This window comes from Neovison vison, unplaced genomic scaffold, assembly GCF_020171115.1.
Source record: "Neovison vison isolate M4711 unplaced genomic scaffold, ASM_NN_V1 Scaffold_085, whole genome shotgun sequence".
Taxonomy (NCBI): domain Eukaryota; kingdom Metazoa; phylum Chordata; class Mammalia; order Carnivora; family Mustelidae; genus Neogale; species Neogale vison.
The window spans coordinates 38,517-51,906 of record NW_025334889.1 but is presented as its reverse complement, the minus strand read 5'-3'; the positions used below and the strand labels follow the sequence as shown (position 1 = coordinate 51,906).

Sequence of the window (13,390 nt, the reverse complement as noted above, 5' to 3'; positions counted from 1 at the left end):
ATTTATTTGACAGGGAGAAATCACAAGTAGACAGAGAGGCAGGCAGAGAGGGAGAGAGGGAAGCAGGCTCCCTTGAGCCGAGAGCCCGATGCAGGACTCGATCCCAGGACCCTGAGATCATGACCTGAGCTGAACACAGCAGCTTAACCCACTGAGCCACCCAGGTGCCCTAAAAGCCAATTTTTTAAAAAAATTTAAATTTAAATAAATTTTAAGGCACAGAAGCTCTTCAGATAAAAAGGGACTAAAAAAGCCTAACAGTAAAAAAAAAAAAAAAAAAAGTAAAAGTAAACCGATCCATAAATCAATTCATGAACTTTGACTGGATCTTAAATTAAAACATACTCCCACAAAACCAAATAAATGAAAGTTTTAAAGAGAAATGGGAGAAATTTAGCTGTGAGCTGTGAACTATGAGCTGCAGATGATACTCCTGAAATAGGGTGATTTTCTTAGGTGTGACAATGGTATGTTATTTAGGTTAATTAAGATAATGAAGCTAATTTGGAATAATGAAAGGTTATTAGGAACTTTCCTATTCTTAGAAGATGCAAAGTGAAATGTTTAGGTACCCTGTGTCAAAACATCAGTGACTTAGACCTACAAGTGGTTCAGCAAAAAAGGTTTCAAACATTTAGATACATAAATACATACAGCAAAGGTGGCCAAATGTTCACAACTAGTGAATCTAGTTTTCTTTCTTGTTTTTTTAAGATTTTATTCATTTATTTGAGAGAGAGAGAGAGAAAACAAGCTTGGGGGGCAGAAGGAGAACCAGGCTCCCCACTCAGCAGGGAGCCCAACACGGGACTTGATCCCAGAACCCTGAGATCACGACCTGAGCCAAAATGAAGAGTCAGCCGCTTAACTGTCTGAGTCGCCCAGGTGCCCCCCAAAAAGGTCACCTTTGAAAGGATATAAGAAACCAACTCGTTATTTAGAAAATCAGTAAACAAAGTTAAAGAATATGTATCTTCAATTTTCATATGAGCCGTACAACTGAGTAACTGAGTAGTAAATAAGGTGAAGTTTCTTTTTACACATGCATTCCAGCTAATAAAGAATAAATGACAGGGTGCCTGGGTGGCTCAGTGGGTTGATCCTCTGCCTTCGGCTCGGGTCATGATCTCGGGGTCCTGGGATCGCGTCCCGTGTCGGGCTCTCTGCTCAGCGGGGAGCCTGCTTCTTCCTCTCTCTCTGCCTGCCTCTCTGCCTACCTGTGATTTCTCTCTCTGTGTGTCAAATAAATAAAAATCTTTAAAAAAAAAAAAAAGAATAAATGACAGAATTCAAATATCCACCAATTTACAACCTCTGACGAATTAAGGGACATAGTTACTGCCTGTCAGTGGCTGCTGATATCACTAGAACGAGAAATCCAGACATCACATGTCAATGGACTGAAGAGTGTCACCATCACCTAGGGGGAAAAAAGTTTCCCAAAAGTTTGATTAAGGTTCTGGACCCATCAGAGAAGACAGAGGAACATGTTCCTCCATAACAACAGGATGCTGTCAGCAAAATCCAGATGGTCTGAAACTACAGGACAAATGCTCTAATTTAATCGAGAAAAAAACAGTTCACAAAAAACCAAAGAGGAACCTTTCATCTAAAAGAGACTTAAAAGACTTTTAAAACGATAGGTAAAATGAAATCGGACTGGAGATGTTCACTCAGACAATAAAACCCTAGAGAAAACCTTTCCTGCAGGGAGGGGAAAGTTTGTGAGTGCAAAGAAACCCACAACAGGCTTCCAGAACAGCTGGCAAAATTGTGACTCATGGCCTGGTGGTTACAAGTATAGGTACTTTTATTTTTTAACTTTTTTTTTTATATATATATTTTAAATTTTTATTATTTGACAGACAGAGATCACAAGTAGGCAGAGAAAGAGGGAAGCAGGCTCCCCGCTGAGCAGAGAGCCCAATGCAGGGCTCAATCCCAGGACCCTGGGACCATGACCTGAGCCGAAAGCAGAGGCTTTAACCCACTGAGCCACCCGCCTGGGTACTTTTAATCATGCAATTCTCTATGTTGCAGTTTTCTGTGTCCTTGTCATACTTAGTTTATTTAAAAACTAAGAAGTGAGGATCACTCTCAACATAGATCAGAACATGGCTCTAAGAAACTCTTAGAAAACATTCTGTGTTCTTCACAATGATAATCAGAATCTTGTAGGATCTGGTCCTGGCCTAACTCCCAGACCTCCCTTCCCACCATCCCTTCGTCTCTTTTGCTCGAAACTTCTTACTGCTCCCAGGCATAAAGAGACCATATCCTGCTCAGGGCCTCTGTGTGTCCTGCTCAGACTAGAATGCTCCTGCCCAGATTTGTGGCCTGAACCCTTCCTTCACAACTCTGTGCAAGCACATCCACTTCAAGACATGCTCCCTAACCACCCAACCCTGTCATTCTCCCCGCACTGCTCCTGTACACCTGTCTGCACAGCATCATTCCCGACAGTACAGACTTACTCATCTGCTTACTTGACTGATCCGCGTCTTACCAAGGGCAGGTGAAGTCCATGAGAGCATGACTCTGTCAGTCATGCTCATTTCACTGTACAGACAGTGCCAAGCACAGTGCTTTGCTTGGAGTGGACCCTCAATAAATATTTGCTGAATATATGAAAACATTTTTTAGACCCTAGCAACACATATAGAAATTTAAATGCAGGGGCGCCTGGGTGGCTCAGCGGGTTAAAGCCTCTGCCTTCAGCTCAGGTCATGATCCCAGGGTCCTGTGATCGAGCCCCACATCAGGCTCTCTGCTCAGCAGGGAGTCTGCTTCCTCCTCTCTCTGCCTACTTGTGATCTCTCTGTCAAATAAATAAGTAAATAAATCTTAGAAATTTAAATGCAAAAGCAGAGCTAGAAAGCAGATGGATGCAAAATATGTTAAAAGGTTATACTAGGGTGTCGGGGGGGTGACTGGATGACTCAGTCAGTTAAGTGTCTGACTCTTGATTTTGGCTCAGGTCATGGTCTCAGGGTTGTGGGATCAAGCCCTTCGGCAGGCCCCGCACTCAGTGTGGAAGTCTGGTTGGGGTTCTCCCTCTCCCTCTGCTCATGTGCGTGCGATCTCTAATAAATAAATAAAATCTTAAAAATAAAAAAAAAGGTCACTCCACTAAAAGGAGAGGAAATAAAAGAACAAAACTTAGAGATAATTAGCAAAAGATGGAGATCCTGTGAGAGCCCATGCTGTGTGATCTTTATTTCCTTCTCAGATCTCGGGCATTTTTATCCAACAGGCCTTGGGTCTTTGAAGGCATTTTTCCAAACCACATCTCAGGGGTATGACCCCCTCTCTGACCCTCCTGCTCCTCTTTGCCGGCTTTTCCTCTACTCACCTGGGTACCATCCACTTGTTTCTCTCCTCAAAACCACCCAGGGCTCTTTCTCCTGCTCCAGTAAGGTAATCATATCTGGCTTAGAAATGGAACTTTCTGCTTAAAAACAAACAAACAAAAAGAGAAATGACATGACATATGGTATAGAAATTTATTTATTTTTTAAAAGATTTTATTTATTTATTTGTCAGAGAGAGTGAGCACAGGCAGACAGAGAGGGAGGCTGAGGCAGAGGGAGAAGCAGGCTCCCTGCCGAGCAAGGAGCCTGATGTGGGACTCGATCCCAGGACCCCGGGATCATGACCTGAGCCGAAGGCAGCTGCTCAACCAACTGAGCCACCCAGGCATCCCAAATTTATTTATAAAATTTTATTTACTGGTCAGAGAGAGAGCACAAGAATGGGGAGCAGCAAGCAGAAGGAGAAACAGGCTCATCAGTTTCTTAATGAAGAAACCCAAACCTGGTACTGTGTATATGCATATGGATTTTCTTACTCAGTCTGCAGGTGCCACTTATCTGCACTGTGTTCTTTCAGAAAAGAATCTTGATCGTGGAAATTTCTAATTATCTTGGTGAGATACAGGTAAAGGAGGTTAGAACTGGTTGCTGTTACTTGTGATAGTCACATTGATTTGTCGACTCTCATGACAAGCTCAGTTCTTTAATGACTGAAAGTACCCACTTCCTGATAGCTCTGTTTTTGTTTTTGCGGTTTAATTTGGAAGCTGCTTTATTGTGGGGTTCTGTTTTATTTTTATTTACTTATTTTTTAAAAGATTTTATTTATTTGACAGAGATCACAAGTAGGCAGAGAGGCAGACAGAGAGAGAGAGTGGGAAGCAGGCTTTCTGCTGAGCCTGATGTGGGACTTGAACTCAAGACCCTGAGATCATGACCTGAGTCAAAGGCAGCGACCCAACCCACTGAGCCACCTAGATGCCCTCTTTGTTTGTTTTAGAGAGACAGTATAAGCAGGGAGAAGGAAGAGCAGAGAGACAGAAAAAAAATTTTAGGCTTCATGCTCAGTGTGGAGCCCGATGCGGCGCTCGATCCCAGGACACTGGGATAAGTGACCTGAGCTGAAGGTAGATGCTTAACTGACTGAGCCACCGAGGCATCCTGAAAAAATTTTTTTAAATATTCAAAAACAAACAAACAAACAAACAAAAACCCCACAAAACAAAACAAACCGAAAACCTTTGGTTGAGATCTGGTTACATCTGTAGTAATATTTTTTAGAGGGGGCAGGAGAGAAGGAGAAAGAAAATCTCAAACAGACTCCTCACCCAGCGTGGAGCCCGACACAGAGCTCAATCTCATGACCCTGAGATCATGACCAGAGCTGAAACTAAGAGTCAGACGCTTAACAAATTGAGCCATCCAGGCGCCCCTAAATTTGTAAAAACAGGCCCGTTTTCAACCTGACAAATTCCAAACGATTTCCTCTGGGAACAAGAAGGAACTCAGCTATTTCTTAAAAGATGGCCCTGAAACTCACGGTGAAGCAAGCTGATGTTCCAGAGAAGAGACATTAAGACTTTATTAAATTATTGTTTTAAATTACAAAATTAATTATTAAAATTTAAATTATTAATTACAACTGTTCAATACTGATTTTATTGTAATATTAGTTAAAGATTTTTATTTATTTATTTATTTGAGAAAGAGAGAGACAAAGAGAGCAAGCAAGAGCACTGGGCAGGGTCAGGGGAGAGAGACGCAGGCTCCCCAATGAGCCAGGAGCTCAGCGCGGGGCTGGATCCCAGGATCCCGGGATCGTGACCGGAGCTGAAGGCAGACGCTTAACCAAGGCATCCCTTTATTGTATTATTAATCTTTAGAATGAACTACTACTGGGGGACAGTCTTACCCAGGGAGACCAGGTTGCTGTAGGTCTCCAACATCACGTCCCTGTACAAGGCCTTCTGAGCAGGGTCCAGACACTCCCACTCCTCTTGGGAGAAGCTGATGGCCACGTCCCTGAATGACAGAGATCCCTGAAACCACACACACATGCATTACTGTGAAACTGAAGGAAATTACCACAAGGTGAAGAGAGAGGAGGCAAAGAACCACCACGCAGGACAGGGACAATATGCCGCTTCCCAGCGTGCCTGCTGGTTCCTGAGGCATCTTGTGGCTGCACAGCACACTTGCTGGGTGCTGTGGGATGATCTACTGATACCCACTTGGCGGGGAATGGCTAAAAAAAAAAAAGTCATTATATTTCGGGAGAAGAAATATCGACTTACATAGGCCATGTTTTTAGAATGACAAAATTGGTACATCTTCCTCATGCTTCCCCTCCTAGAGAGAGAGAAAAAACAAAGAAGGGCTCAAGCCAAGCTGTGCCTTGGTGCTAAGTGACTCATATTAATACAACAATTTTTTCTTCCATTTTTATGTCTCAACTACTCCCTAAAATTCCTCTTTTATCTCTCTCTGCTTCACACAATCTCCCTTTCCCTCCATCCCTCTGCCTTTCCCTGCCATCCCCCATACAAACTGGCATCAAACATGAGGAGTCTGGACGAAATCAAGCTCTCCCAAGCCCCGGGGAACATGCTGTCCTCCAAAATATCTTAGCATGAGGGATCCTCCAATCTTGGGACGCATGACTAGGCCTAGGACTGGGCCCCCCTATCCTGCTCTGTGCAGATCCTCCTCCCGCTCGCCATCCCACCTTTCAGGGCTGAGAATGGGTCGCATCATCCACATCAGAACCTCTCTGTGAACTCAGAATTGGGAGAAGTGGGGCAAGGCATGAAAACTGGGAAGGATGTAGATGGAATTACTCAGGTAGAGTTTGGCTTTCTAAGTCCCCCAAAGCCAGCCGGTTACACAGGGCAGGGCTTCACACAATCTCCCTTTCCCTCCATCCCTCTGCCTTTCCCTCCCATCCCCCATACAAACTGGCATCAACAGAATACTAAGTAGTCATTACATGCTCAAGATACATGGTCAGCAGAAAACTCACGTTACAAAACAGGATGCAGAATATGATGACATCTATAAAACATGTGTATGTATGTAAAGACTAACAGACATTGACAGAAAAAAATTCTGGAAAATTACATTTCATGTTAACAGTTCTTTTCACTCTTTGTGGCCCCAATTCTCTACTTTTTGCTTAAGAGTGCTTCACAATTGTAACTATGGTGCGTTGGTAACTTGGAATGTATATATAGTTATATTCACTAACACATACATATATGTACGTGTACACTTATATGTATTTTTTCCTATGAGGAAGCTGTTCTCTAAGTCAGATGAAACAAACTTTGATTTAAACAACTTCCCTATGAACTTGGAAAAACTCAAGATATTCTAATAAATTCTTGTTTTTACTTAACGGGTTTGTTTCCTTTATTTCCCAATTCTTTTTTTTTTTTTTTAAGATTTTATTTATTTATTTGACAGACAGAGATCACAAGTAGGCAGAGAGAGAGGGGGAAGCAGGGTCCCTGCTGAGCAGAGAGCCCAATGCGGGGCTCGATCCCAGAACCCTAGGATCATGACCTGAGCCAAAGGCAGAGGCTTTAACCCATTGAGCCACCCAGGCGCCCCTATTTCCCAATTCTTGAATCAACACTGAAATATCTATATTTATCTGAGCAGTTTACAATAATTTGTAGGAAAAAATGTCTGTAGGCCCCAAGCAATGTCCTGTATACATTTGATAGTCTCACATGTCCTCTTAACAGAAAAGCTTATTATCTCTAAAACTATTACTTCGGGGGCACCTGGGTGGCTCAGCCATTACACGTCTGCCTTTGGCTCAGGTCATGATCCCAGGGTCCTGGGATCAAGCCCCGCATCAGGCTCCCTGCTTGGCAGGAGGCCTGCTTCTCCCTTTCCCAATCTCCCCGCTTGTGTTCCCTCTCTTGCTGTGTCTCTCTCTGTCAAATAAATAAAATATTTTTTTAAAGTTTAAATAATAATAAAACTATTATTTTGGCTACGATATTCCCTACACAGCCACTGTATCGTCTTCTACTATTAATCACTTTGCATTTAACAGATTTAGAATTTCTAAGTAAGGTATAAATTTTCCAACAGTTTCTTTAACTCTATAGAAATTCCATGGGCTTGGGCGCCTGGGTGGCTCAGTGGGTTGAGCTGCTGCCTTTGGCTCGGGTCATGATCTCAGGGTCCTGGGATCGAGTCCCGCGTCGGGCTCTCTGCTCAGCGGGGAGCCTGCTTCCTCCTCTCTCTCTGCCTCCCTCTCTGCCTACTTGTGATCTCTCTCTGTCAAATAAATAAATAAAATCTTTAAAAAAAAAAAAAAGAAATTCCATGGGCTTATAATTTGGTCAAAGCCTGGTGACACTGTAGGCCAAAAGAGGTGTCTTTCCTGTAAACGTTCAAAGTACACGAGATGACTTTTTCTGATTGGGCTCTGTCAACCTCTGCTCTAAAGTTACTCTTGTTCAGACTTCTGTGCCAGAGAAATAAGAAACCTAAAAGAATACTAAGAGAATTCAATGGAAATGCATTATGACACATATTAACTGAGGATAAAGATTACGTTTGTTAAAAAAAACTTAACTCCACGGTTTTCCTTTCCCTTGTGTAAGTCATACAACAAAATATAGTGTAAGGCCTATTCTTTTTTAGAATGCTAACCAAAAATATTCAGAGCTTAATTTGGAGAATGAAATTTTTAAAGAATCACCTTAGCAAAGAGGGTTCTCAGAAAGACAAGGAGAAAAGGAGTCTTCCAAGCCAGAAGCCTCAAGGAGAGGCAATGGTGTTATGCCCTCTCTCACAGGCCCAGAAATGAATGAAAACAATGGCTTGGTTTGTTTTTTGAACTGATTCTGATTCTATTCTACAGAAACAAAATGCTCGCATTCACACACACAAAAAAAAAATTGGAAAAATATAAACCAAGGCATAGATAATGACTACCTCTAGAGGGTGGTACTGTAATTTTAACTTTCTTCTTAAGTTCCTTAAAAATAAGTTTTGCACTATTCCATCATCAAAAATAGACAATAAAGGGGTGCGTGGGTGGCTCAGTCAATTAAGTATCCAACTCTTGATTATGGCTCAAGTCATGATCTCAGAGTTGTGAGATAGAGCCCTGAATGGGGCTCCACACTGAGCCTGAAGCCAAAGATTTTTCCCTCTCTCACTCTGCCCCTCCCTCCCCCTGCTTCATGCTGTTTCTCTAAAACAAACAAAACCCAAAACAAACAAACAAAGACCCACAGTAAAGCTACTTCCAAATTAAACCATAAAAACAAAAACAGAGCTATCAGGAAGTGGGTACTTTCAGTCATTAAAGAACAGAGCTTGTCAATGAGAGTCGACAAATCAATGTGACTATCACAATTAACAGCAACCAGTTCTAATCTCCTTTACCTGTTTCTCACCAAGACAATCAGAAATTTCCATGATCAAGATTCTGAAAAAACACAATGCAGGTAAGTGGCACCTGCAGACTGAGTAAGAAAATCATAAGCATATACACAGTACCAGGCTTGGTTTTCTTAAGAAACTGATGAAAAACATCATTTTGGAGAGAATCCTTACAGAATGCCCTTGCTTAGTAAATGGGACTCGTATACATCTTCTTGAGTATTACTGTCCCTAACATGAATACTGTTTAACACGAGAGCAAACGTTTTCTCTTTTCATGATTATTTAGGAATGTAATTTTCCTAAGTGCATAATACTCCATCACGAGTCTAGTGTGATTTGCTTAACTACTCAGTTTGTACAAGATCATTTTAAATAGCACTCCAGGGTTTCTCATCCTCAGCATTAATGCCATATTAAACCAGGAAAGTCTTTGTTTCGGGGGTGGGGCGGGAAGGAAGGTGGGGAGGGCTCTCCTGTGCACTATAGAAAGTTAGTAGCATCTCTGTCCTCTACTTATTTGATCCAACTATCACTGGCCCCCAGTGTGGGAACCAAAGCTGCCTCTAAATATCACTAATGTCTCCCGGAGGGCAAAATCACCCCCTGTTAGGAACTACTGATCTACACCTATGAGTACAAGCCTTTTAGGTCATGCATGCTTCGAATAATCTCATGAAACTATACACTTACCCCACCAAATCCACCATAACACTTTCGTATACTATTTGAAGGGATTTGTTGTCCCCTGAGACCATAAATGGAGTCACAGCAACTCAGGTTAAGCACTTTTATTCTTTTTTTCTTAAGAGAGGGAGACAGAAGGGGAGGGAGGGGCAGAGGGAGAGCAAGAAAACCTTAAGCAGGTTCAAACCCAGCATGGAGACCCACACAGGGCTTGATCCCACAACTCTTGAGACCACAACCTGAGCCGAAATCAGGAGTCAGATGCTTAACCAACTGAGCCACATTGGTGCCCCAAGAATTTTTATTATCGCCTGAGCATCTCACTCCTTGTCTTAACATGCAGGCAGCAATCATGGATCACATATTCCTAAGGCCCACGTTGTATAGAAATTGAGAGAAATGAGCAAAAACACATACACACAACAGCTAAAACGTTACCAAGCACTTACTGTAAACCTGGCACTGCTCTAAGGGGCTTTATACATATTAACCCATCTAACATTCATTACAAACCTGAGAGCCAGAAAGAGCCAATATTCCAACCCAGATACTCTGGGTCCACAGCCCCTACTCTCAACCACACAGTATCGCTTCTTATGGTCCATGCAAAAGGACACCCACACACAACTAGAGCTGCCAAACTTCAAACAGATGTGGCCAATGATACAAATTTCACTGATGGGACTCCCTGGAAAAATCCTGGCTCTTACCGATACCGACTTCTTTCGCTAGCACTTTCCCTTTTCTGAAAGCCTCAGACTGACTGAAATCGACTAATCATCTCCATTCTTCTCGTCTTCGAAAAGCAGGCCCTAACAGATCAAAAGATATCCAGTGTGTGACTCTACCTGAACACTAATTTCCTTCTTACCAAATCAGAGTCTAAAATTAAGTTTTAGCATTAATCGCTGGAGGTTTATTTCCGTGTTATCTTAGAAAAACGGAGTGCACAAGAAGATGTGAACACATTTACCAAACTGTTTTTGGTGTATACCAAATTATTTACCAAGTGAATATTAAGTGAAGAGGTGAGAGGCAACGGGGGACCAAATGGTGGGGTATCAATTTGCACGTCTCCCTACATTTCCTGAAAATTTACTGGAACCTCTATATTCTAAAAACAAAAACGCCTTTCTTATGCAAAACAAAGCTGGAACTCACCCTTGACTTTGACGTGCAGCAATAGTTATACTCTCATCCTTCCCGGGGTCCTTATGGATAATGGTAGAAGGGGAAGGAAAAGGCGAGCATGAGACCCCAGGCTTTTCTTGGACGGCAGACTAAATTTGAAAGCACCCTCCAGAGTCACACCTCCCTTACTTCGCACAAAATGGGTTGGGAGTGAAAGGAGCAATCGGTCCCCGAGTTGGAAGCTGGTTCCTGGGGACAGTGCTCTGAAAATGCGGTGGTTCTGAACATGGAGCTAGCTGCCCCCGTGCAGGACGCAGACAAGCACTTGCAGCTCTGAAACTCCTAAGTCCAGGCCTGGGCTTTCAGAGGGAAACTTTCATTCTAGGGACAGTATCCGACCTCCCTACTGGGTCCACTGGTAGGCTACAGCCACGTGGCTGGGAGGGGAGAAGACGGCGGAAGCGGAGGGCCCACTGGTCCCAGTGACACACACACACAGCCACAGCAAAGCACACTCAGTGTCCCCACGCCCCGTCTCCGTTACCATAGCACCTCAGCACCAGGAGCGCCCTCACGCAGCCTTCCCCCCGCCCCACCTCCACGTCCGCCTCTCGCGGTCGCACAATCCCCCTCCTCGCTGCGCGCGCACGCTCAGGCGAGGCTCCTTCGGGTGCCTGTCAGCGGCCTGTCCTGAGCGCCTCTGTCTGCCCACCCACACTGGCGGGTCCCTCCGGCTGGGGTCCTGCTCAGCAGAGGCCTCTCTCTAGCAGCCCCCGACTCCTTCCTAGACCTAACGGCCTCGCCCCACCACGACGACGACGACGACGACGACCCTGGGATGGCCGGAAGTGGTCGCTGACTCCCCGTGGTGGCCACTGGGAAATGCAGTCCCAAAGTGGAAACGCTTCCGAAGCCCAGCGTTCTGCGGTTTCAGAAGGTTCCCAGCATGCAACTTGGGTCCGCCCCTAACGGAGCTCAGCCCAGAGATTTGTGGGAGTTCTAGCCCCCAGGAGCGTGCAGGTGCAGGCTGCTGGTGACTGAGGGTTCCCCTGAGAGAACATTGCTTCTTCCTAGAGTCTCTGTAACTTACTTTTCTCTTTATGGAGAAAAATGCAGATGTGCATAAATGTTAAAGGAGACGGAATCCTATATATAGGAAACCCTAAAGATTCCACCAAAAACTGTGGAATAAACAGATTTATTAAAGTTGCAGGATACAAAATCAACGTACAAAACTCAACTGTGTTTCTGTACGCTAACAAACTGCCTGAAAAAAAAAATTAAGAAAACAGTCTGATTCACAATAGCATCAAAACAATACAAACGTAGGAACAAATTTAACCAAGGAGGTGCATAAATTATCCTTGATGAAAGAAATAGAAGAAAACACAAAAATAAATGGGATGACATCTCGTGTTCACGGATTGGAAGAATATTGTTAAAATGTCCATACTACCCAAAGTAATGGGCAAATTCGATGCAAGCCCTATCATGTTGCAGTGGCATTTTTCACAGAAATAGAAAAAAAAATCCTAAAATTCAGATGGAAGCCCAAAAGCCTTCAAATAAGCAATCTTAAATAATTTTTAAAAGATTTTATTTACTTCTTTTTTTAATTTTTTTAAAAGATTTTATTCATTTATTTGACACTCAGAGATCACAAGTAGGCAGAAAGGCAGGCAGAGAGAGAGGAGGAAGCAGGCTCCCTGCTGAGCAGAGAGCACGATGATGCTGGCCGATCCCAGGACTCTGGGATCATGACCTGAGCGAAGGCAGAGGCTTTAACCCACTGAGCCACCCAGGCGCCCTGATTTTATTTCTTTGACAGGGACAAATCACAAGCAGGCAAGAGGCAGGCAGAGAGAGGAGGAAGCAGGCTCCCTGCTGAGCAGAGAGCCCAATGCAGGGCTTGATCCCAGGACCCTGAGATCATGACCTGAGCTGAAGGCAGAGGCTTTCACGCACTGAGCCACCCAGGCACCTAGCAATCTTAAGCAAGAAGTATAAAGTTGGAGGCATCACACTTCCTGACTTCAAATTATATTATAAAGCCATAGTAATCAAACAGCATGGTCCTGGAATAAAAACAGACACACAGATCAATGGAACAGAATAGAGAACCCAGTGCTCACTTTGGCAGCACATATACTAGAATACAGAACCCAGAAATAAACCCACACATATACAGTCAAACAGTCTTTAACAAGGGAGCCGGGAATTCGTAACGTGGAAGGACAGTTTCTTGGATAAATGGTGCTGGAAAAACAGGATACCATATGCAAAAGAATAGACCCTTATCTTATACCATACACAAAAAATCAACTCAAAATGTATTTAAAAATTAAACATGAGACATAAAAACACAAAACCCCTAGGAGAAAACAGAAAAAAAGCTCATTGGTGTTGGTCTTGGCAATGATTTCTTGGATATGACACCTAAAGCACAAACAGCAAAAGCAAAAATAAACAAGTGAGCCTACCTAATTCAAGGTCAAAACGTTCTTCATAGGAAAAAAAAAAAAGTCAGAAAAACGAAAAGGCAACCTACAGATTAGGGAAAAAGTATTTGTAAATTATATATACAACAAAGGGTTAATATTTAAAAAATAAGGAACTCCTGTAGTTTTTAAGAGCTCAGATCTATAGATATTTAATTTAAAAATGGACAAAGGAGGGCACCTGGGTGACTCAGTGGGTTAAAGTCTCTGCTTTTGGCTCAGGTCATGATCCCAGCGTCCTGGGATCGAGCCCTGCATCAGGCTCTCTGCCCAGTGGGGAACCTGCTTCCCTTCCTCTCTCTCTTCCTGCTATTCTGCCTATTTGTGATCTCTGTCAAATAAATAAAAATTAAAAGA

General features: G+C 43.3%; 1 protein-coding gene across 8 annotated transcripts in view; it reads right to left on the bottom strand.

Moving 5' to 3' along the window:
• Positions 1–13,390, bottom strand: part of LOC122898008 (zinc finger protein 780A-like) — a 59,044-nt gene that overhangs the window by 8,578 nt on the left and 37,076 nt on the right. For 5 of the 8 annotated variants that reach the window (XM_044236191.1, XM_044236192.1, XM_044236193.1 and 2 more), the window contains 3 exons: positions 5,606–5,660; positions 5,224–5,350; positions 3,353–3,451 (listed from right to left, as the gene is read on the bottom strand). In XM_044236191.1, the coding sequence (XP_044092126.1) occupies positions 3,353–3,451; positions 5,224–5,350; positions 5,606–5,650 (271 nt within the window). In that variant the 5' untranslated portion in view covers positions 5,651–5,660. Of the gene's footprint in view, positions 1–3,352; positions 3,452–5,223; positions 5,351–5,605; positions 5,661–10,565; positions 10,616–11,079; positions 11,106–11,131; positions 11,409–13,390 lie in introns of those variants that run through there. The other 3 variants (XM_044236195.1, XM_044236189.1, XM_044236190.1) reach the window with 3 other exon arrangements.